Source organism: Pyrus communis, chromosome 14 (assembly GCF_963583255.1).
Source record: "Pyrus communis chromosome 14, drPyrComm1.1, whole genome shotgun sequence".
In the NCBI taxonomy this organism is placed as follows: domain Eukaryota; kingdom Viridiplantae; phylum Streptophyta; class Magnoliopsida; order Rosales; family Rosaceae; genus Pyrus; species Pyrus communis.
Window position 1 is genome coordinate 4,970,100 of NC_084816.1, and position 23,909 is coordinate 4,994,008.

The 23,909-nt window shown below is 41.0% G+C and overlaps 4 protein-coding genes across 9 annotated transcripts in view; 2 read left to right on the plus strand and 2 right to left on the minus strand.

The window, feature by feature from the left end:
* Positions 1-2,972, plus strand: part of LOC137714753 (sodium-dependent phosphate transport protein 1, chloroplastic) — a 3,561-nt gene extending 589 nt beyond the window's left edge. Inside the window, exons 3-10 of the mRNA XM_068453888.1 lie at positions 220-375; positions 548-763; positions 936-1,145; positions 1,350-1,487; positions 1,610-1,711; positions 1,811-1,876; positions 2,081-2,165; positions 2,339-2,972. Of these exons, the coding sequence (XP_068309989.1) occupies positions 220-375; positions 548-763; positions 936-1,145; positions 1,350-1,487; positions 1,610-1,711; positions 1,811-1,876; positions 2,081-2,165; positions 2,339-2,436 (1,071 nt within the window). The 3' untranslated portion in view covers positions 2,437-2,972. The remainder of the gene's footprint in view (positions 1-219; positions 376-547; positions 764-935; positions 1,146-1,349; positions 1,488-1,609; positions 1,712-1,810; positions 1,877-2,080; positions 2,166-2,338) is intronic.
* A 2,018-nt stretch (positions 2,973-4,990) lies between these two features.
* Positions 4,991-6,793, minus strand: LOC137716417 (cytochrome P450 86A1-like). The gene is made up of 2 exons (XM_068455868.1): positions 6,175-6,793; positions 4,991-6,074 (listed from the first exon to the last, which is right to left on the minus strand). The coding sequence occupies exons 1-2, from the start codon at positions 6,758-6,760 to the stop codon at positions 5,086-5,088; spliced, it is 1,575 nt and encodes a 524-aa protein (XP_068311969.1). The 5' UTR covers positions 6,761-6,793; the 3' UTR covers positions 4,991-5,085.
* A 6,770-nt stretch (positions 6,794-13,563) lies between these two features.
* On the plus strand, positions 13,564-15,432 carry LOC137715481 (large ribosomal subunit protein uL4c-like). Its single transcript, XM_068454825.1, has 2 exons — positions 13,564-14,511; positions 15,211-15,432. Exons 1-2 carry the CDS (start codon positions 13,653-13,655, stop codon positions 15,246-15,248), a joined length of 897 nt encoding a protein of 298 aa, XP_068310926.1. The 5' UTR covers positions 13,564-13,652; the 3' UTR covers positions 15,249-15,432.
* LOC137715480 (phosphomethylpyrimidine synthase, chloroplastic-like) lies at positions 15,406-19,631 on the minus strand. 6 transcript variants are annotated; one of them, XR_011065569.1, is made up of 6 exons: positions 19,511-19,631; positions 18,429-18,741; positions 18,150-18,277; positions 16,426-17,947; positions 16,171-16,250; positions 15,406-15,987 (listed from the first exon to the last, which is right to left on the minus strand). XR_011065569.1 is itself a non-coding variant. In XM_068454822.1 (5 exons), the coding sequence occupies exons 1-4, from the start codon at positions 19,614-19,616 to the stop codon at positions 16,428-16,430; spliced, it is 2,067 nt and encodes a 688-aa protein (XP_068310923.1). In that variant the 5' UTR covers positions 19,617-19,631; the 3' UTR covers positions 16,067-16,250; positions 16,426-16,427. The 6 variants fall into 6 exon arrangements, 3 of the variants coding, with proteins under 3 accessions (XP_068310923.1, XP_068310924.1, XP_068310925.1); XR_011065568.1 differs by having other exon boundaries at positions 15,406-16,008; XR_011065567.1 differs by having other exon boundaries at positions 15,406-16,008; positions 16,164-16,250.
* Between the last annotated feature and the right edge of the window lie 4,278 nt (positions 19,632-23,909).

The following is a 23,909-nucleotide window of genomic DNA, read 5'->3' on the forward strand; positions in this document are numbered from 1 at the left end:
AGGCCTAAATCCTTTCATACTGAATTTAAATTGTATAGCCGATGAGATTAACATATCGGTTTTTCCTTTAGTTATGTTGAAGGGAATCAAAATCTTGAACTTACCATAATCCTAACCTATTACTCCGCCTTCCCTCGCTACTTGGGTTTACCCCGGGGACTCAACACTTTGGTGTTTCATCTGTTTTTTTTTTGGTTAACTTATAACTGTGAGTGGCAGATTGCTGGTGGAATATGGGCAGACACAGTAGGTGGGAAGCAAGTACTGGCATTTGGAGTCATTTGGTGGTCCATTGCTACTATTCTCACTCCTGTTGCTGCTAAAATTGGATTGCCTTTCCTACTAGTTGTTCGCGCTTTCATGGGGATTGGTGAGGTTGGTCTTCTAAAATTCATCAGTAATATCTAATATGTAGGAAGTACTTTGCTTATCAGTTACTAATATCTATGATTATTCGTTAACTTTTGCTAATTACTAATTACTAATCACTATGGTTATTTGTTATATTTTACTAATTACTATTCACTTAGTCTGCTTTTCTGTTCAGGGTGTTGCTATGCCTGCCATGAATAATATACTGTCAAAATGGATTCCAGTAGCAGAGAGAAGTAGATCTTTGGCTCTGGTTTACAGTGGAATGTATCTTGGGTCGGTCACCGGCTTGGCCTTTTCGCCATTTCTAATACATCAGTTTGGATGGCCATCAGTCTTTTACTCCTTCGGTTCCCTGGGGACGGTCTGGTTCTCTGTATGGCTAAGTAAGGTGAGTGATGTTTTAAACTCCCCCCACGTAGAATAGTACGAAACATGTTACTTGCAAGATAAGTTACGACTTTTCTCTTTAAGTTTGGTTATTTGTAACCAATGTCATCATTTTTTCAATACTGATGTATAAGATTAATATTCGATATTTTTTCATGGGGCTGTTGATGTAGGCACATAGTTCACCTCTCGAGGATCCAGAGCTGCGACCGGCGGAGAAGAAGCTTATTCTTGCAAGTAGTATTTCCAAGGAACCTGTTAAAGCGATTCCTTGGAAATTAATTTTGTCAAAAGCACCTGTTTGGGCCCTGATAGTGTCTCACTTCTGCCACAATTGGGGAACATTTATTCTTCTCACATGGATGCCAACATACTATAATCAAGTAAGTCATCATTTCTTGCATTTGTTACCCTAATTTCATGCTGCATAGTTTTCCTTTTAGTATTAAAATTAACTTTCTTGTGGCTTTGTCAAAATAGACGGTACTACGAAATGCGTTAATGCTTGTTGCTGCAAAGTGGCAAAGTGTTCAATCGGGCCTGAAATTGCAAGTTGAATACTGATTTTACATTAATCCAACCATTAGGTACTGAAGTTCAATCTTACCGAATCAGGGCTATTCTGCGTCCTGCCCTGGTTAACAATGGCATTTTCTGCAAATCTTGGCGGTTGGATTGCAGACACACTAGTCAGTAAGGGTTTCTCCGTGACAAGGGTTCGGAAGGTATTACATTAACATCATCTTTTTTAATCTAAACCAAACAGTATCCGGGGAACAATCTTCCTAGAAAATCACATTTCTCTAAATCAGCTGTCTGCATTGTTAATCTATATCATCCATTGCAGATTATGCAAACAATTGGGTTTTTAGGCCCCGCTTTCTTCCTAACACAGTTGAGCCATATTAATTCTCCTGCAATGGCTGTTCTATGTATGGCATGCAGTCAGGTATGCTTCTTTTCAAAGTTTGGTACAATTGCTTAATATTTTGGTTGTTCATTTGCTATCATTTGCCTTATCTTGTTTTTGTCTCCTTTGCTTGGATAGGGAACTGATGCATTCTCACAATCTGGTCTATATTCAAACCATCAAGATATCGCTCCACGATATTCTGTAAGTATTGGTTTTAGTATCTGGTTTTGGCTTGTATGTTAAAATTTGATCCGTGTAATTTAAACCGTGGGATCAAACATCTTACTAAGTTCCAACATAAGCCTGTCGATCACTTGCCAATGCACGCGTTCGGATTTGTAGTATTGTATGGCAGAGTGAAGAGTAAATATGGTTCTAATTATCTTCATTCCAACTGTTTCTCAGGGGGTATTGCTTGGTTTGTCAAATACTGCCGGAGTGCTGGCAGGTGTCTTTGGAACGGCGTCCACCGGTTACATCTTACAACATGGTTAGTCTCCATCTGTTGCAGATTTTAGTTTTCATTTCACACATATGTGGAAATCAAATTGGCCATAAAAATTTTGGCTTCGACATCCAATCAGGACATCAAGTTGTAAGCTTTAGGCAACAAGCTGTTTCTAAGTTCTAACATCCCTCCCTCTCCACATTGACTATTTTCAGGTTCTTGGGACGATGTGTTCAAGGTTTCAGTAGGGCTTTACCTGGTCGGAACTGTTGTCTGGAATCTTTTCTCAACTGGCGAAAAGGTCATAGATTAGTTCACAGATAACTTGATCCTTAACAATCGCTCGGGGCTTCGATCCTGAATACAGAAGTACCAAAAACGCCATGAAATTCGATTTGCAAGCAAAGCTACATCTTTTTGTTGAGATTCTTGGACTTGAAGGAGAATTGTTCGAAGATTTTGACATGGAACGGCGAGCTTGAAATCTGAAGAGGGAAGTGCAACATATGTGGTTTGATAAATTTGGTTGCATTTCATACCCATTTTCATGAAAGATGAATACATAGAAAAATTAAATGACCTCAACACACAGCCATTTCCTGTAAATGTTGTATCAAATACTAACAATTCAAATATTTATGGTTATCTAGCAATCTATTGTAGGGGTGTGATATCCACACACATTTTTTTACTTCTCACACACCTTTCTAATTTTCGGCGTCGGATCAGATGAATTGAAGAAGATCAACGAACAGAAATTAACAAAGGGTGTGTGAAATAAAAAGAGGTGTGTGGATAGCACACCCCTATATTGTAATCTGCATGTATATATATGCATTTCCCATTAATATACCCTTTTGAATCATTCTTAAACTGTTTTTTCTTCTTATAAATGATAGTTTTAATGGGTTAAATTGTTAAATGTTAGAGGAAATGGGATTGGTGATGATCGAACTGCATCAGTGCATAGGCATTATTGTTTTCTGCCATTGCGATAAAGGGACATCTGCTTCATTCTTTAACATTGAATCATTATACAAGTTGGTACATAATTACATCAAAAGTTTACCTTGTAATCCTCCTACAATATCATCATACAAGTTGGTGTTTAGGATTGGGTGGAAAGAAATAATTTATTATATTCAATTTTTTGAAGAGAGAAAAATTGTGTGCAACTTAAAATTAGAAGATAGACTCTCTCCTACAAGTTGGTTAGCTACTAATGATTTGTTAATCATATCTCTCGGATAAGTGACATTTGCGAATGAAAATTCACTTATCAAAACAAGGCTCGCCTTTATGAGATTTGTACACAACAATCTAAGTAGTGATTATAGATACGTTATACAATTTTATTTTATCGGGATTATAGGTTAAGATAAATGTTCGTCAAAGCAAGAATGGAAGATTAGGTTAAAGAATGAGTCGAACTTTGAAATTAATTAAGCATTTTGATCACACCTCTGCACAAGGCGGAAAAATAGACTCCTAAGACAAGTAGTAAAGAGAATATAGCTGTCACATCCCGACTCGGTCTCCACCACATTCTGGGCTCGACTCCGACATACTATGATATTGTCCACTTTGGATCCTGATCACTCCCTTACGGTTTTGTTTCTAGGAATTCACACTAGGATTTCCCAGTGGGTCACCCATCTTGGGATTGCTCTCGCACAAAATCGCTTAACTTCAGAGTTCCAATGGAACGCGAAGTCAGTAAACTCCCAAAATGCCTTGTGCTATATAGTGGTGAGCATGTACATATAAGGCATAGAGGATCCTCTCTCCTAGACTATGTGGGATCTAACAATCCACCACCCTTAGGGACCCGACGTCCTCGTCGGTACACTTCCGGCTAATGATTGGCTCTGATACCAAATTGTCACATCCCGACCTGAGCTCCACCACATCCCAAGCTCGACTCTGCCGTAGGACGATATTGTCCGCTTTGGGCCTCGACCACGCCCTTACGATTTTGTTTCTAGGAACTCACACGAAAACTTCCTAGTGGATCACCCATCTTGGGATTGCTCTCGCGCAAACTCGCTTAACTTCGGAGTTCCAATGGAATCCGAAGTCAGTGAGCTCCCAAAAGGTCTCGTGCTATATGAAGGTGGACATATATATATAAGGCATAAAAGATCCTCTTCCTTAAACGATGTGGAATCTAACAATAACCTTGCACCTGTAATTTTGCGTTTAATTCTCCCTCCTTCGCTTCATTTGTGCAAAACAAAAACATCACCCCTAACTAAATTAAAAATGTTAAAACAATTGGCTATCTAGTTTTACTACTACATATATAGAATAGGTTAAAGAGAGTACATTTACATTTTATTAAAAAAAGTATTAAAAAAAACACATCAAATAATATGGAATATAATTAACAACGCAAAGACATCATCAAATCTTCCAACTTAGATGAGCAACCATCACTCACCCATTCAACCCGCTTTTTTACTTAACCCACCCAACAAAGCCAACAATTGACAACGTATACATTTTTCTTAATTACAACCAAGAAATTTTTCAGTGTGTCAGGAACACAACTTGAAACATCAAGTGTCAAAATACAATTGATTGAATTCTTTTTAAATTTTAAGTCAATTATATTATAACACTTAGTATTCCAAATCGTGTTTCCAGCATACTAAGAGCTCGTTTGGATGTGCTTTTAAAATGACTGAAAGCATTTTTAGAGAAAATGTTTTTTGGTTTCAAAAGCACTTAAAGTGCTTTCTGCAAGAAGTACCAGATATTTGCTTCTTCCAAGAAGCACTTTAATTGCTTTTCCAGAATTTACTTGCATTTTTACTAAGGATTGGTTCTAAAAACATTTTCACTAAAAACATTTTCAATCATTTTAAAAACACATTCAAACGAGCTCTGAAAAATCTCTCTTACCCACTAGCCACCAACATAGACATGCCATGGTTGTTCTGAATCTCGAAAATACCCCTGCCTATGCTGAGGTGTCAGCGACCTGAGTAACTTGATCTGGCCCACCTCCAAACTTACGTGGATGCAAATACACCTGAAGCCCGTTCTTCATGAAGAGCGTGAGTGACATCTTCTGCTGGGCCCGGAATCCGGGAACCAGAGACAGCCGGTAACGCAAGAGCACGGCGGAAGCCACCGACTTCATCTGCAGGTATGCCAAGTCCTTCCCCAAACAAGTCCTCGGTCCAGCATTGAACGCCATGAACTTGTAACCGTCCTTAGGCGGTTCGAACTTCCCGTCGGCAGAGATCCACCGGTCCGGTTTAAACTCCATGCAATCCTCCCCCCAGATGCTCTTCATCCTCCCCACCGAGTAAATCGAATACGTCACTGTCGAACCGGCCGGCACGAAAGTCCCGTCAGGCAGAATGTCGTCGTTCACGACGTACTTAAAATCCTCCGGCACGGAGGGGTATAGTCGTAAAGTCTCAGACAGCGCCGCCTTCAAATAAACCAGCTTATCCGCCTCGTCGAAAACCAAAGGCTCCTTGACCCAGAGTCGCGGATCATCGCCACGTGTCTGTTTCAGGACCGTCGAGATCTCGGCGACGATTTTCTCCTCGATTTGTGGATTTTCCATGACAAGGTGGAAGAACCAGCTGAGCGCCACCGACGAGGTGTCGCGGCCGGCGAGGACAAAATTGAGGGCGATCCTCTGGAGGACGGCGCTGGGGAACTGGTTGCCGTCGACGTCGCGCTTGTTCATGAAGCGAGAGATGAGGTCGTCGGACGGCGTCAACTTGCGCGCGGCGACGGCGTCGTTCATATAGTCCCCAACGACTTTGAGGCTCTTCTCCAGCTGTCGCTCGGCGCCGAGGCCTAAAAGCTTCTGGATTCTCCATAGGAAGGAAGGATAGAGGAGGCGCTTGAGAGTGGCTTCGGTGGCGTTGTCGAATGCCTTCGAAAACGGGTTGTCGGGTAGCTCCGGCGACAGCGTTTCCGGGTCCTTGCCTGGTGGGAAAATGTTAGTTTGAATATCAATACATGAGTAGATATTATGCGAGCTGAGGGGTGATAGTGTAATTATAATATAAACTTGGGGGCTGCTTACCGAATGTGAGTCCACAAATGTTGTCGAAAGTCAAGCGAAGCAAAAGGTCCTGCAAGTCCACCGCGATGTGATCTCTCGCCGCCTTATCCAAAATGCACCAAAGCCGGTTCCTGATCGTCCGGTTCACCCACCGAGCCATGGCCTGCCGCAATGTCCGCGTCGTGAACTCCAACGCCGCCGTCTTTCTCTGTATCAGCCACGTCTCTCCGTCGCTATTGAATATCCCCTCCCCCAAAAGATCGTGAAATGCTGCCTGGTACGTCGGTCCCTTGGGATAATTATCGAACCGTGTTCGGAGAATATGTTCGATGTTTTTAGGGTTGCATGTCACGGTGAACAACCCTTGCTTGCGAGCCAGGAAAGGGAGAGCAAGCGTGCATGTTTGATATGTGGCTGAACCCCCGGTGGCGCGGAGGTTGCTTGTGATCCAATCGTGGATTTGCTTCCGGTTTGAGAAGAGAAACGGAATGCTGCCCACGACCGGCCAGACGCTCGGTCCAGTGAGTTTTCGAGCCAAGAGGTAGAACCAGAAGAGGTATACGAATGCGGCAGCAAATAGGGCGGAGAAAATAGGTAGGGTTTCCATTTTAGCTGGCTATATTAGTGTTGTGGTTCTAGAATTGGCCGATCGAGCAGTATATACTAAGAGAAAAAGTGAGACGGGTGTATATAAAGATCGATATAAACTATACTGTTGAAGTTTTGTAGGAAGAGTTGTTGGGAAATTTGGGGCATACAAGTCGCTGCCAATTAGTTGACAGGAAATTGACTTTACGTGGAAATATGTACACGAAAACCTAATAAAAAAGATTTAATTAGTGAGGGGTTTATATTGTTAATTTGTGGTCGATTGAGTAGGTGCGCGGAAGATATTTGTTTAATTAGTTAACCGAATCAAAATCATTATTTACTGATTAATTAGGTGGGTTTTGAAGTTGTTTTTAACTGTCTTATTGTTGATTTGGTCACTGGCCCTAAGCAAATGCCACCTCCGGCCGACGTCGACACGTTAAGGTACGCGGTATCATTTTCAATCCTTGTACATGGCATTGGCTTACAGTATGGTTAATTTCTTGATTTAGAAAGATGATGCTTACATGATAATTTAGAAGGATCATGCTTACATTGTAATTTAGAAAGCTGATGCTTGCATGAGCCAGGCCTTGCATATATAGGTACAAGAAATTGAGATTTAAAATCCAATTTTTTAGTGTAAAGTTTATCTCCTGTTTTAACATGAAATTTCTCAGAACCTAAAGCCATGCACTTTTTGGTTGAAGTCTCTGTGAGTGAGAGAGTAAAGGGTGGGTGGAATCGGTTGACCCGATTTGACAAAACGGGATAAACTGTTCAAAAATCTGGAAATCGAAATCTAAAATATGTGTTTCTTTTAAGTGAAACAACTGGCTGAGACCTAAGAGACGTAGCTGAGTTGCCTCTCATAGAATCATTTGATCTGGAATATTAATATTGTCAATACACCAGGATTGGCCAATCCACACGGCAAGGGCTTCTTCGCTCCCATTGTTTTGCACGCATGTGGATCGATTTTCCTCATTCACACCGTATACTATGCCGTAAACTTCATTGCCTAACTCATACGGCAGGCTAGTTAGGAGAAGGACTTGCACATAATATATGTACACCATTTTCGTGGTGTTTTATGGTATAATGTTATGCGGAGAGAATTTGTATTACATTGTCTTATTTGTTGAGAGTATCGGAGAAATAAAAGACATTGCATATGCTTATAAATAATTAGATTACTTTTCATCTTGTCATTTGGTCTTACGGTGGAATCTCAACTTGATTTATTATTGATATGTGACGTTATTGTAATGATGTATGAACAACATGGAAGTCTTTTCTGTAGTTTGGGCTTCTTCATATCTAATCTATTAGCTTGGTCCCACCCAGTCTTCTTTTCATGACACTATCGAAACGACGAAACCTAAGTCTATTCCACTCTAACATTTGGGCCAGTTCGAGGACAGATTATGGAGAAAAATTTGGGTTCGTCGGGTTAGAAGGGGTTCGGCCTACTTGTTGATAACCAAACCAGACTATTGAGCAGTTGTTTATAACGGTCGGAGTTACTTCCTCTAGTTCTATTAGCCTGATTTAGGGGCCCGTTGTCCTGGTATTTTGTTCCTTCCTTGAGCCTTTCTTGACTCTTCTCAAGGACGTATCATTTCGGGTCAAAAAGGAGCTTGCATTAACAGATTTTGATTAGGTGAATTCAGTAATTTCCTAAATTCAACGTTTATTGAAAGAAAAATGGATGCCAACTCCAAGCGTCCATTTGGTAACCATGCCATCATTTACATTCACAGTGGAAATGCTTACAAGTTACAAGTTAACATTTTTTTTTTCTTTTCTTCTCTTCATATGCATTGAATCTAAAGAGTTATTGGATCGAATAAAAGTTCTACGCTTTATTCTTCTAGTTCGTCAACGTTAAACCCCCTTAGAAGTTAGACCTAGTTGGCTAACCATCTCCACTTGGCACATATTTTAAAACTCTAGTCTCCACTAACTGCACAGGTTATAGTACTGCCACGTCTCCTAATCACATCCATGTCACTTAGGATGAGCCCTCATCTTACAAAATACCCTATATTTTTCCTCCTTGTAGAATTTACAAACACCTGCAAAAATATTGGCCAAAAATATTAGAGGAATGAGAGGATAAGACACTTGTGGAGACCTTGTGCCACAAACACTTCCATTAAAATATAAGTCACCATACAAAAATCATCCAACGGCTCACATTCACTTAAAAAGGCTCGGAGGATATATTATCCTTCTCACTTTGCTTCCTTCCTCTTATTCACACCCAACTATTCCAAACTTTCATACCATATTCCTGTGGAGATTCAAACAAGCTTAAAAATGGCTTCCTTGACAATGGTCTTTCCTCCAGTGGTGACCAGCTGGGCAACCGGCCAAGTGTACGCTGCAACAGCGGCCAAGGGAGGAAGCAAAGAAGAGAAGGGTCTGCTTGATTGGATCCTTGGAGGGCTAGCAAAGGAGGACCAGCTGCTTGAGGTTGATCCAATCCTGAAGAAGGTTGAGGACAAGAATGGTACTGTCAGCGGCAGCAAGGGCACTGTGGTTGTGCCGCCGAAGAAGAAGCAGGGTGGCTTCGGAGGCCTTTTTGCCAAGAAGGACTGATCATTTGGATGATTGGTTCCCACACACTGGCATTTCAGGCAGTATTCTGTGTCTCATTTGCTTTCTGTACTCATTGATCATTGTGGAACATATTAAGCTGTGTTAAATTCTTCATCTCTCTCTCTCTCTCTCTCTCTCTCTCTCTCTCTCTCTCTCTCTCTCTCTCTCTCTCTGCATCTAAAGAATTTCATTTGGATATCCATTTTTTATCAGCTGGGACATAATATATATGATATATTTTGGAAATTAGAATAGCTTGTGGCAAATGGGGTCTCTGCATCTAAAGAATTTCATTTGGATATCCATTTTTTATCAGCTGGGACATAATATATATGATATATTTTGGAAATTAGAATAGCTTGTGGCAAATGGGGTTCTGATTCGTTGATGTTTTCTTTGTGACAAATGATTTTCACACGCGTTTTTTTTTTCTCCCCACACCACAAAAAGCGGTGAAGATTAGTAGATAATGCTTTAGGAGATGAACTTTAGTGGGCCAGTTTGACTAACCATGTGGTCAGACCGCTCTCACAAGTGAACGAGCCCCTTACGTAGGTGCAACCCCGAATGCACGGATTGCGCCCTTTGTAACAGTGGCCTGAGTCACCGGCCTAGTGTACTATATGACTTCACAAACCCTCGAGCTTTGCAATTGTCTTCCTCCCTTTGTTTTTCGAATCACGTTCGAATTTGATCTTCATCGATGCCACCTTACCTCCGATGATATTTTTTTCTCTGTTCTTAAAAGGGTTAGACCGGTCTCAAAACTAGAAGAAGAAGCAGCCTGTTAACGCTTCGAAATTTGCATTATATAAGGACACCAATATACAAACAATACAACCATATGCATAGGGATAGCTATCATATTTGATACATCGAACTTCTGTACAATACTAAATTAAACTTTGTTTCTCAAATTCATTCGTTACCATTGATTGATGCAAATTCATCAATTTCATTGAAAATCTAAGGAGAATGTTTGGCCATAGAAGTTGATCTTGAAATAGATGAAGAGTTGATGAACTCAATGCAATCTTCTATGGCTTCTTCTCTATGAGAATCAATAGGAGCCACGAATGGCATCGATCTTCTAGATGACGAGTCCTTCTGTGAAGGCCTCGCCCTCACAGACGCCGTGCCCAGACATAGAGTTCCCGCCACCCTGTCGGCAAGATTTTTGAGTAGTCTCATGGGCAAGAATCCAGACCACATAGGAAACCTGAATCTAAAAGTTTCAGCAAACCTTCCATCTTGCACAACGCTACTTGTGGTAGTTTGTTTCTTCTTGACATACTCTCTGTGGCACACCGGGGTCTTGGCTCTTGTTGCCATATTAAAATTTTGAGGTCGGAAAGAAAAACAGAGTGAGAGTGAGATTGATAGAGCTACGAGCGGAATTGATAACGAGCTAGCTCTTATAGTTGGAGGGCAGAATAGTGTCAACAAGATCCGCTAAAAAGGGAAGATGAAGACAGTGAAAAAAACACTCAAGCAATAACCAAACGCATGATCTATGGCTCCCCACTCGTCCGAAACCCTCCTTTGAAAATGTGAGGACACCTTTCTGTGCAAGTATCAATAAAGTAACCCCTCAAATCAACAAAGTACAAAAAACAAATAGAATGGACGGAAAGTGATTAATAGCACACCAGCATTGTTCACACCAGTAATTTCCTGCATAGACTGTGTGTCATCATTCACACTAGTCTTCTACGTGCTCCCGTTCACCTGATTAGTCACGTGATGAGCGAGAAAGATGGAAATGGAAATCTTTCTCGGGATAAGAAATCTTTTTTACTGCTGATGACTTTATCCCTGAGACCATTGTGTTGGAACATTCGCGCAAAAAACACATAAATAGAGCTAAAAGGCCATCTCCGAACAAGCCGTTAGTTCAGAAGAATTTACTGTTTACAATTTAAGTTTCCTCACTTCGTATACTCTAAAAATTTACTGCTTACACCAGTGGTGGTGACTGGTGAGAGACAATGGAAAACATTAATTGAAAGAACCGAGAAAAAAATAATCCGAAAAAGTTGATCGTTCACGAAGAAAGCGAAAGGCGAAAAGGATATCTTATAAGACGCAGGGAAGAAGACACCAGCAAGCATCCTGCTAGTTAGGTGCTTTTGTGGGGTATAATGCTTGTTAGGTGCTTTTGAACATTGTTAGAATCTCTAAAGCAAGCCGTCTATCATTAGATATTAAGGTAAACAGATGGCCGTGCGGCACTAGGATACTTTAGAGATTAGACAGGTTTCAATGACTAAGATAATATGAAAATATATATAAATACCACTCAAGTTTTAAAAACCCCAACGAAATCATAGCATAACATGCACTAGCTCTCTAGATCAACAACTTTTCTTCATCAAACAAACTATCTTATGGGGCCAGTTTGATAACCATTTCGTTTTAGTTTTAATTTTCGTTGTTTGTGCAAGAGATAGACGGGAAGTATATGGGGGAAAAGGGGACGAAAAAGGGTGGGAGATGGGTGGAGGGAAGGAAAATGAGTGAGATGTGTGAAATGAAAGCTTGAAAGTGAAAACTTAAAATTGTTTTCACTATTTTCTTACCATTCCGTATACGTTTCTCCCACATCCCTTCCACCAATCTTCTGTATCCGCCTTTCTCCCATGTATTTCACCTCTATCTCTAACTAAAAAATGAAAGCTAAAAACGAAATGGTTAATAAACGGTCCTTTAAGATCCAAAACTACTAGTTCTGTTTTCTACAGAGCAAGAAACTAGTCAACAAAACTTGCAAAACTCACAATCAATCTATCCGAACTTTTCCTTTCAGACGTATCATCAGTCAATCATCAAACCAAACTGATAAGCGACAACTTGAAAACAATACGCACAATATCGCTCAAAATATATCTTATCAAATGATACAGATTAGTGACAACTTGAACTCAATTTCTTGATTAGATCCACTCAATATCGTGCAAATTATATCTTATCACTATGTCAAGAAACTCAATCATTTCTAATCACTATCCTGATGTTTACTAGAGATGAACTGTTAGACCGAGTCGTTAGTCTGTTTGTATTATTTAGTTTGAAGTGTTGTATTTGGTTTCAAAGACTTATCTCTTCGGAGTTGGATAGGCTTAGGACTATTTAGTATTCATAACAAGCAAAACGTCTCCACCATGTCCAATGATGTAATCCAAGAATTCTCATAACCTTTTTCAGTGTCTTCAAAAGCCTCAGGAGCAAAAAGATCACTATCCAAATTGTACCGAACCCCGTCAATCTTCCTCAACGTAACCCAATGCTTACTTTTCCAAACCCCGGCAAACATTCTAACTGGAACGTTAAGCCCATCAAACCAGCATCTCCAGGCCTGTCTAGATCAATCGAAGATGCGCCATTTTGCCGATCGTGCCAAACCACATTCTTCCCCTTGTCTTCTGAAGTAGCAATTAGTACATTTATGTCATAGTTTCCCAGTGAGTGCATTATGATGGGGTTTGAAGAGCAAAGAAAAGGGTGTCCATTTTTCCTTTTTGGGTTCTTCAAGTACAAATTTTTCAGCAATGTCATTCAAGCTTGACCGAGTAAATGCATCTTTTTTCTGTGCTACAAACTTTTTTATTTTCTTCAGGTAATTTTACGATTCTGAGTAACGGAATGGATTATTCGAAGAATAAAAAATGGTAGAAATTGTGTGTAACGTTTTTAACTCAAGTAAACAATAGTCCCTCAACTAAAAATCTATGATCACTAGTTCTTTAACTCTTTAAAATGTATAGATATGATCTTTTTTTCATCAATTCTGCCAGAATTCGATCAAAATAAGTTATGTTGGAATGATTATTACTACAATTAGATTAAAGTTGAGGGACAATTGCTGTAATTGGGATAAAATTGAGAGACCACTTCTCCAATTGGGTTAAAGTTGAGGGATATTGCTACAAATTTTCTCATTTGAATTTCCATATTTACCACGGAAGTTCTATCAAAGTTGATAAAAAGAATCATAACTGCACGTTGTGATGAGTTAAATAGTCAATGATCACACTTTTAATCAAGAGATCTCTACTTCGAGTTGAAGTTAAGCAACCATTATGGCTGTGGGCGTTGGCTATGCAAAAACCGAATTGCAAAGTGGCGAAGTAGATGAAAAACGCAACGTCGTATAACCTCGTGCAAAACCACAAGACATGTCGTTTATACAAAAGCGCGCCTGGCACGGATGGGCAGCGGGCGCTGTGGTAGCGGATAACAAATTTGAACACTATCAATCACTCACAGTCGCAAACTCTTATCACTCGAGCTCCAGCTCTCCAACAATGGCGACCTCCGCAGCGCCCATATCGCTCTCCTTTTTCACCTCCTCAATCTTCCTCCCCTCCTCGTCCCACAAACCCTTCTCAGTCCTTGCACCCACCAATTCTCCAAAAACCCCCAAACCCCTCACCGTCTCGGCTGAGCTTGCCACCCTCCCAGTCCTCTCCTTCACCGGAGATAAGGTCGGCGAGACCTTCCTCGACCTCAAGTCCGCGCTACCGGATACCGCTCGTGCCGTCGTCCACCGCGCCATCATCACTGATCTCCAGAACAAGCGCCGCGGCACAGCTTCCACCCTCACCCGCGCGGAGGTCAGCGGAGGAGGGAGAAAACCCTACCCGCAGAAGAAGACGGGTCATGCCCGCCAGGGTTCGACCCGTACCCCGCTCAGGCCCGGCGGAGGGGTCGTGTTCGGACCCAAGCCCAGGGATTGGAGCATCAAGATCAATCGAAAGGAGAAACGGCTCGCGATTTCGACGGCGGTAGTGAGCGCGGCGGAGAACACAATCGTGGTGGAGGATTTCAATGACGAGTTTGAGAAACTTGGGAAGCCGAAGACGACGGAGTTTATTGCGGCGATGAGGAGATGGGGTTTGGACCCGAAGGAGAAAACGACGTTTCTGGTGACGGAGGTGGCGAACAATGTGAGGCTTTCGAGCAGAAATATTGGGACTTTGAAGATGCTGACGCCTAGGACTTTGAATTTGTTCGATATTTTGAATGCCGATAAGTTGATCATGACGCCGGAGACAGTGGATTATCTGAATGCGAGGTATGGGGTTGATTACGACGGAGAGACGGAGGACGAGGAGGAGGACGAAGACGGTGCAGAGCAGGAAGAAGAAGGAGTTGAAGCTCAAGGTTAAGTTTTTATGCCATTTTTTGAAGCCAGTTTGGTCTGATTTGATTTGGGTTTGTTTAGTTTATTTGCATTTGTAGAACTAGTTTTCTGGATTCGTGAATTTGTTGAAAATTTTGAATTGAGCATAAGAACATATGTATGCGTATTTACGGTTAAGGGAGTTTTAATAAAACACCATTTTGAACGAAAAACCACTCCTGGTACTCACTACGTCTTTATTTGTCATTTTTCATTAAAACTAATATTTTTTTGAACTTTTCGTTAGTTTTCCTTACAGTTAATTGGGTTCCGAACTTGGAACATGGAGGATAAAAGTTTGCAGGGCAATGTGTTTTTTCTGTTCCTAACAAGCGATATTAGGGAGGGAGAAAACGAACATAGAAACTCGGGGACACGGTGCAATGTGGTTGTTTATTTATCAAACTCATATTTGTCGATTCTAGTGAGCTTAGGGGAAATCGAATATAGGACTTGGGTGCTGGAGGGAACGCGATTTTAGCAAAGGGGAGAATCGAATCCAGGACCTCTGGGGTAGGGGCAATGTCGTTTTCTTTTTGTCAAAGTCATATTTGTTGATTCTTGCTTGAGTTAGGATGTGTAGGAAGGATCAGTGATGTTTGCTAGTTTCAGTTTTAAAGGATCTTTTCTTGGAATTTCCTTTCGTTGATCCGTTTTCATTTTTCGATTTCGGATTGCAGGGACAGCGGCAGATGAGAGTTCTGATGCGGCCGAGTGAGGCGACAGACGAACTGTTTTTGTAACCACTTTGCATCCCCTAGATTAACCTATGAGGAGGATTCATTTCAGTTCATCCCCAACGGGGTGATCAACCATCCATGCCTTGTCAGGATTGCAACCAAGTCATTTTTTGTATTTGTTGTAAAATTTGCAGATGAAATTCAATACAATGTATCTATTCAGTTCTCCGAATTTGTTAGCTGGAAATTCGGGAAACTAACCCTTTTCTAACACATGAAAGACTCGAGGCATTTTTCTTCAAGATTTAGAAATATAGCCTCGAGTGATGCTCGAGTGGTTACAGTTTTAGAAAGTACAAATTCGGAGCAAAATGAACGAGATTTGTGCATGTTTTTGCACTTAATGGTGTGCATACCTTTCCGTTTTTACCAGCTCCGAGCTCGAAAAATGAGTTTTAAGGAAGAAACCAGTTGCAAAAGACGAGAGAACAAAATGATAATGTTCAGTGATACTATGTAGTGAAGCTGCTGAGTTATAGGCATTAGCTTCCGGTTTGTACCATATAATTGCCACTCAGTTACTCCCAGCCGTGCAGACTGATCAGATCGGCAATGATGCCATCAGCTAGCCTGAACCATGGACGAAAGCTCTCCCTCCCTGTGCAAGCACAGAAACAGGAAAAAGAGATGCACACTCCCTACGCAGGCATTAACCTGTTCAGGTTCAAAGGGACTATCTCAGCCAGACCTGCTCGCATACTAACCACGAGGCCAGTGCTGGAGCAGATACAGGCACCCCTGGTGCGTCCTTTATGTCAATATGATGCTAAAAACTAAAAATATAAACACATCGATGTAACATGAACGGAAAGCAATTTATTACGAAGAAACACAAGCTCAAGAAAGAAAAGGATAATGTCAAAAGGATAATGTCATAGCACGAAAATGAAAACCTAAGACCTCCGTTGTGCACAAGCCAATCATGCACGAAAGCCTCCAGAGTCGTCAAACTGATTCTGGTTATTCACTCAAACCTGCAACTGTTCCCATTGTAAAACAAAAGAACAAAGAAGGAATTAGAACAGCGTAGATTTGAGCTGTCTATTTGCTAAATGAAGATAGTAGAATGCACGATAGTTAGTTTCTTCTTCAAACCGATTCACCAATGAATGCGGCTTAAATAAAAACAAAATAAAAATAAAAACATTTACTGACCTTCACCTCTCTGTGGACCTCTCTGCGGCTTTCACATAACTTTCTGGCAAGTATATTTCCCCTCCAACTTCACCATGTTGTTCTCCACTGACAGTTTTCTTGGCAGCAAGAAACTCAGCACTCATAGCATCCATTCCACGAATCACAGCTTCCTCAGCACTCCCGTAACCATGCTCTTCAGCGTACTTCCTCACATCCTCTGTTATCTTCATAGAACAGAATTTTGGACCACACATGGAGCAAAAATGGGCTACCTTGGCACCATCAGCTGGCAGAGTTTCATCATGGAATGACATGGCAGTCATAGGGTCTAGTGACAAGGCGAACTGGTCCATCCACCGGAACTCAAATCTTGCCTTGCTCAGTGCATCATCCCAGGCTTGAGCATATGGGTGACCTTTGGCTAGATCAGCGGCATGAGCAGCTATCTTATATGCTATAACTCCAGCCTTCACATCATCGCGGTTTGGCAACCCAAGGTGCTCTTTTGGGGTTACATAACAGAGAAGGGCAGTGCCTAGAGCCCCAATGTTGGCAGCACCAATGGCAGAGGTGATGTGATCATATCCTGGAGCAATATCAGTTGTTAGAGGACCAAGAGTGTAGAAAGGCGCTTCGTTACACCATTCGAGCTGTTTTTTCATGTTTTCAGGAATTTTGTGCATTGGAACATGTCCAGGTCCTTCATTCATGACCTGAACATCCTTTTCCCATGCCCTACGGGTCAGTTCACCCTGAGTTAAGAGTTCTGCAAACTGTGCAGTGTCGTTGGCATCATAAATGGAACCAGGTCTCAACCCGTCACCAATTGACAGGGCCACATCATATTGATTGCAGATGTCAAGTATGTCGTCCCAGTGCTCGTAAGCGAAATTCTCTTTGTGATAAGCTAAGCACCACTTTGCATGAATGGATCCTCCTCGTGAAACAATACCAGTCATACGCTTTGCTGTTAGTGGGATGTACCGTAGTAGAACCCCAGCATGGATGGTGAAGTAATCTACACCCTGCTCGGCTTGTTCAATAAGAGTTTCTCTGAACACTTCCCAGTTAAGGTTTTCTGCAATTCCGTCCACTTTTTCAAGTGCTTGATAAATGGGTACAGTCCCTACTGGCACAGGAGAGTTACGCAGGATCCATTCACGGGTCTCATGGATGTGGCGTCCTGTAGAGAGGTCCATAACAGTGTCAGCACCCCACATAGTTGCCCATTGGACCTTGTAAACTTCCTCTTCGATAGAGCTGGCAACAGCAGAATTTCCAATGTTTGCATTAACTTTGACCAAAAATTTTCTTCCGACAATCATTGGCTCAAGCTCCAAGTGCTTCTTATTGGAGGGGATAATTGCCCGCCCACGAGCTACTTCTGATCTCAAAAACTCTGGGTCAAGCTTCTCACGAGCGGCACAGTACAACATCTCCTCAGTTATAATTCCCTGCTTAGCATAGTACATCTGAGTGTATCTTGGTGCACCTAATTTGTCTCGCCTCTCAATCCAATCTTTCCGCAGTTGAGGGAGTCCTATTTATCAATTTCAACCAAGTAAATGGATAAAGAAATCTCATTTAAACCCAAAACACAAGAATTGAAAGACATTTTGATGGAAACCACGTTATCATTCCAAATTGAACATTGTATAACAATTTTCAATCAAATGTTTCAGTTCAAGGGGTGAAGAAGACTACCAATAAAACAGATGTTGAAATAAAGTTATTGTGCTTACCAACGCGCGGGCTAATGTTTTGTGGACCACTGGTATCATAGTTGTCAAATGGAGGTTCATCCCCAGCCAGGTGTACTCGTCGAAAGGGAACTTTTAGCACATGACCAGTTTCTTCATGAACAACTTCCCTGCCGAGCAAATCACACATCATTACACCACAAATCAAATCACTTGTGTACCTTATGATTCACGAGTGATTTAAAAGATTGAACAAGTTAGACATTTCAAGACGCACAAAAAAAATCATGTGGAGAAATGGGAGAAGAGAAAGAGACATACCTGTGTTCTTTTGTGCTCTTGGGAAAACATTGTTCGAAAGATGGAAGAGGAAGAAAATCTGGAGAAGTGGGATCGACTGTATGCCTTGGTAGTTTGGGTTTCTCAGAATTGGTTGCTGGGGGATCAAAGGTAAGTGTAGCTTTAGCACCTGAGCTCAGGGAACTAAGGCACACTTCCTTCTTAAACGGACTTGAAGGATGCCCCACGGCATCAAACCCGGGCAAGAAGGTAGTAGTCGGGAACTTTGCTGCAGAAGAATGACTGCCATTCTTACACACAACCGGTGTCAGGGCACTATGTACCGATGCCATATCTGAATCGAGCAAACAATTCGGACATCAAATTCAATCCACAAGCAACTGAAAACTACCTAGATGCATATAAAATTTACAGCCAAGAGATTCGGCGACCACAAGCTAACAACGCTTCCGAGGGTTGGGGGAGGAACGTCTATCGTACACAGCCTTACCCTTGCTTTTGCAAGGAGGCTGTTTCCATGACTTGAACCCGTGACCTTCTGTTCACAAAGGAACAACTTTCCATTGCACCAAAGCTCGCCCTCAGCCAACAGATTCGATGTAAAAAAATTGACTCAAATTTTTTTCAATCCCAGGATCATGGTAATTGGTAAATATCTAAAGGGAGGGTAATATCTCCTCATCCCACCAAGCAATCCTTGTCAAGATATCAAATTTATAAGAAAAAGGAGAACAATCAATCCAAAGGCATGTTATGTTATGAAACTTTCACCTCAATCTTATCAGTTCATGTCTCCAAAACATCATATCACATGAAATATAACAAATCTAAACAAAAACAGAAAATAATTATACAAAACTAATTTCCTATTTTCATTCACAATTTCACATCCATGTCAGAAAATGAACAATTCCCAGGAAACCAAAATCATAAGAAGTTTGAGAATTTGGGTTCATTTCACAAGCACCTTAAACTTTCTAGGCAACCTAACAGAAAATTAAGACCAACCCAAGTGAGCTAAAAGGATTAAAATGAGAGTGAAAATGTTGGGTTTTGAAGAGAGAGAAAGAAGAGAGAGAAAGGAAGAACCTGGAACCGGGAACCTGGGGCTGGTAGAAGAAGGAGGCTTCTCACAGTCTTATCTTGTTCTCTCACTACGGAAAATTTCAAAGACAATCTGAGCACCTGCCTAAGATTACGTTGTAGCATTTTATAGGGAGTTAAAAAGCAACGTCCTCGTTTGTGCTCCAAAAGGCAACCAGAAAGCGAACACTTACGTGGCTCCAAATGATTTTACCAGTCATATATTTTCTGTAGTCTCTTGATGAAAAACTAATGCATATTACCTATTAATTTAGCAGAAATACTAAGGAAATTTTCTCAAAGTAAAATTCTCTATCATTTTACAATTTAATGTTAATTTATGTATCAATATTATAAAATTTAGTATAAAACATATTAAATCGAGTCATATATATTTTGTAGGGCAAAAGACTGTTTACTACTCTCATGTTTCGTAGTTTTCAATATTTAGTACATCAAGTTTTTTTCGTCCTAGAGTTATACCTAAAGTGTAAATTTTGGGACAGTCTCATACATCCATTAGTCAAACTGTTAAGTCTGCCATTAATTGATGACGTGACGCCTATGTGGATAATGACTGGACGCCACATGTCATTTAAGGGTCTACGTGGATATTAAAAAATTAAAAAAAAACTAAAACAAAAGTTTTATAAAAAACTAAAAACCAAATCTAAACCTACAAAATTTAAAGTTGCCGCCGCCTTTGCACCTAACCTTCTTCCTCTCTCTGTTTCTTCTTCTCCATTCAACACAAAAAGCCATCAGCTGCACAGCCTAACCCAACCCACTTGTTCCTCCCAATCCACTGAGACCACCTAAGCTACCAAAATCGGGTAAGCCATCATCATTTGGAAAAATGCTTTGCGTCGCTCGTTGAAAAGGACCTCTATTTTCGGTTTGCATTTATGGGTTGTTTTGGGAATTTGGGTCGGAGCCACCATTGTTCTCGTCCTTTTCCTCATCTCGCTCTCGTTCACTTCCCGTTGCAACAACAACAACTCCTCGAAAGCCAAGACCTTTACACACAACTCCTCCGCCATCCCAAACGTCTCCAAAGAGATCTAAGAAATCTGAATTGACAACTTACGAAACAACCTATCACAGCCTGACCCAAAACCCATCAACCACCAGATTTCATACCCGGAGAAAGGCGGCGGCGGTGCGTCGTCCCATGGCAGTGAGGAGGCTCGGTCTGGGGACCAGGGGATGATCGATGCGCTGGAGGTTTCGCATTTGGGGTGGGACATTGGTACATTCTCAGAGAGCTTGAGGATTCCATTAATGGGTTTGCCGAGAGTCGAAATGAGTGTAAAGAAGAGCTTTTGCTTGCGCCGCCATCACCGGAGATGAAGAGATTGTGCTGTTTTCCTTCAATCAAATCCCGGTCAGCCCGTTCGGGTCGATTGATATGGTCGAAGGGTTGGTAGCTGGGTTTGGAAATTGTGTGAAGAAGAGGGCGACGACCAAGAGGGCAATTTTAAATTAAATTTTTTAGGTTTAGGCTCGGTTTTTAGTTTTTTAAATTTTAAATTTTTGTTTTAGTTTTAGTTTTAAATTTTTTAATATCCATGTAGACCCATATTGACATGTGGCGCACAGTCATTGTCCACGTGAGCACCACGTCATCAGTTAACGGAAGACTTAACAGCCAAACTAATGGAGGTATGAGGCTGTCCCAAAATTAACATTTTAGGTATGACTCTAGGACAAAAAAAACTTCATGTACTAAATGTTAAAAACCACAAAACATGATGGTAGTAAACAGAGTTTAACCCTATTTTGTAATATTCTCGTTCAATGAAAATCAATATACATTACCTGTTATTTAGTGGTATAAAGTCTTTACTGCGTTTGAAATTTTAAAATTTGGTTTACTAGCTATCACATTAGAATCATAGATTTCATTGAAACACAACTCACAAGATCATTCAGTGATTATGTCTCCAAACGTTTGCAACGAATCCAAAATATAAGCAATTTCGTATATATTTTTCTTAGTTATATTGGTTCTATTTATGGGACTTGATTGCTAACCAAACAAAATTACAAGACTAATATTGTCGAAACTAAAATCACAATGGTTGAAGTAGAAAATGTGTCAAACTTGAACAATAAAAGTGACACGCCCCAACCCTGATATTCCCAAATATCAAGGTAGGCACGTGCTGGCAGACATCCGAGGGTGACGAAGCCATTTTAAACACGCATATAACTAAAATATGTAATTAGAACAGTTATACTAAAGTAAGAGCGTGTTCAAAGCATACAACTAACCAAGAATAATGTGAAAGAATTATTGTAGAAAGGTACGAACCGAGGAATGTGTCCTACACAAAGGAGTCTCAAAGATGCCTAAGCGGAAGTGCCCTGACGCTGGGATCGTGTGCCTTGATCCTAATTTCGGAGGGGGCGCAAAACAGAAAAGGTGAGTGGACCAAAGTTTATAATAATACTAATAATATGAAAATCATTTTATTTATGAATATAGTAACCCCCTGTTTTGAAAAGACATATAATACTACATAATAGGTTTTATGAAAACCCTAACATGCCATGCAAAACATTCGTAAAACATGTAAGTAAATCAGTACTCATAAATGGTAATATCGTCGCCCAAAGGCAAATCAGTAAAACGTCTCCAAATCATATCAGTGATGTACTCAATTAGGGGTATCATAGTCGTCCGAAGGCAGTATCTGTCTATCACCCGAAGGTGAAGCTGAATAACCTATCCATCACCCGAAGGTGAAGCTGTATAACCTGTTTATCACCCGAAGGTGAAGTTGTATAACATGTCCATCATCCGAAGGTGAAGTTGTATAAAATAGCATACATCCACACCAACACTAGCCGTGGCTAGTGAAGCTGTCCGACACTGCTTTTAGCAATGAAGCTGGGGGTATATCATATATCAGATCTCATTCCTACATCATCTATGTCCTATGGCCATAGACATATGTACCCGTGGTGTGCAGATGTACCGTATGATAACCCACTATATAAGTACCAAAAACATATCTCAAAACTCATATCAAACCAGGAGCTCACTAGCTCAAAGTCTCATATGATAAATCCAAGATAAATCGTATTCATGAAATCCATAAAATAATTCATGTTCGTAAAACCGTATTCAAAAATCATAGAAATCCATATATGCAAATCCAATAATTCAATGCCTTTAATAAAACATAATTTTGATAAATCAAACTATTTCGTAAACCATAATTATAAAAGTCCATAAAGCATATTATAAATCATATTCAAATCATGAAATATGGAATGCATGCTAGGCTAATATTTTATAAAAATATATAAGTTATGAAGGGGTCCACTCATAGATATTTTATTGCCTGAGAGCTGCTCGAACGCTCGAACTAGGGAGATCCGGATCACGTCCACCGATTCACCTAAACGTACGCATAGAGACCATTTAGTAAAACTCTGCTAAGACGGTTGAATTTGGGGAAAACGGATAGCAAAATCAGATTCGGCACGTTGAAAAACCTAAGGAGGGACCTTGGGTTCCCCCATGTGCCGCCGCACAAGCTGCCACAAGGCGGCGGCCCGAAAGGCCACACGCCAGTTTCTGGTGAACAGAACCCACAAATTCCGACCAATTCCAAAAATCACCAAATTTTACAGGAATGAAGATGTCAATGAGAGGAACAACTTTCATACCTGTACCGAAGTCCAATTCGGCAGGGAAGCGGCCTGAAAACACCTCGAAATTACCAGGTGGCTGGAAATTGAGAACTTCACCATTCCTTCGTCGAAGGTCTGATGATTGTGATTACGGTTGGGTTTTACTCCTGAAAGGGAAGGCTACCAACCCCAGATGGTGTACCACCGTGATCGATGCCAGAAAGATTGATCTTCGTTCTAGGGTTCGTAGGGAGCATCGAGTCTCTCGTGCTCAAATCTTCATATATGGTGACCAAAAGGTGGAATTAAAGGTGAGGGTTCAATTGGGTTTGAAATGAGGAACAAGGTGGTACCGGTCACGTCGTCAATGGTGGTCAGAGTAGGGAAATACGGCTGGGTCGGGTCGGCGGGTCCAAGGGGGTTTGGTTTTGGCCCATTCCTCCCTCTCTATCCTTTCCCTCCTTATTCTCTCTTCTGATTGGTCACTCTATCCTCTTTCCCTTCTCTCATTTTTCTTCTCTCTCATCCGTCCATCTCTCTCATTTCTCTTCTTTCCATTCCATCCCAACCACACACATGGCATCATTTCACTACTCCAGCAAAATCTGGAGCCTTCCAGATTTATGGTCAAATGACCATTTTGCCGTCAACTTCATTCGTTAATAACTCTTTCGTTATAACTCCAAATTACGTCCCCCTTGCGCCCATGCATCCGTAGCGATGAGTACTACAAGGATATGCTAAGAAAATGGACCTTACGTGAAATGATAAGGCAGT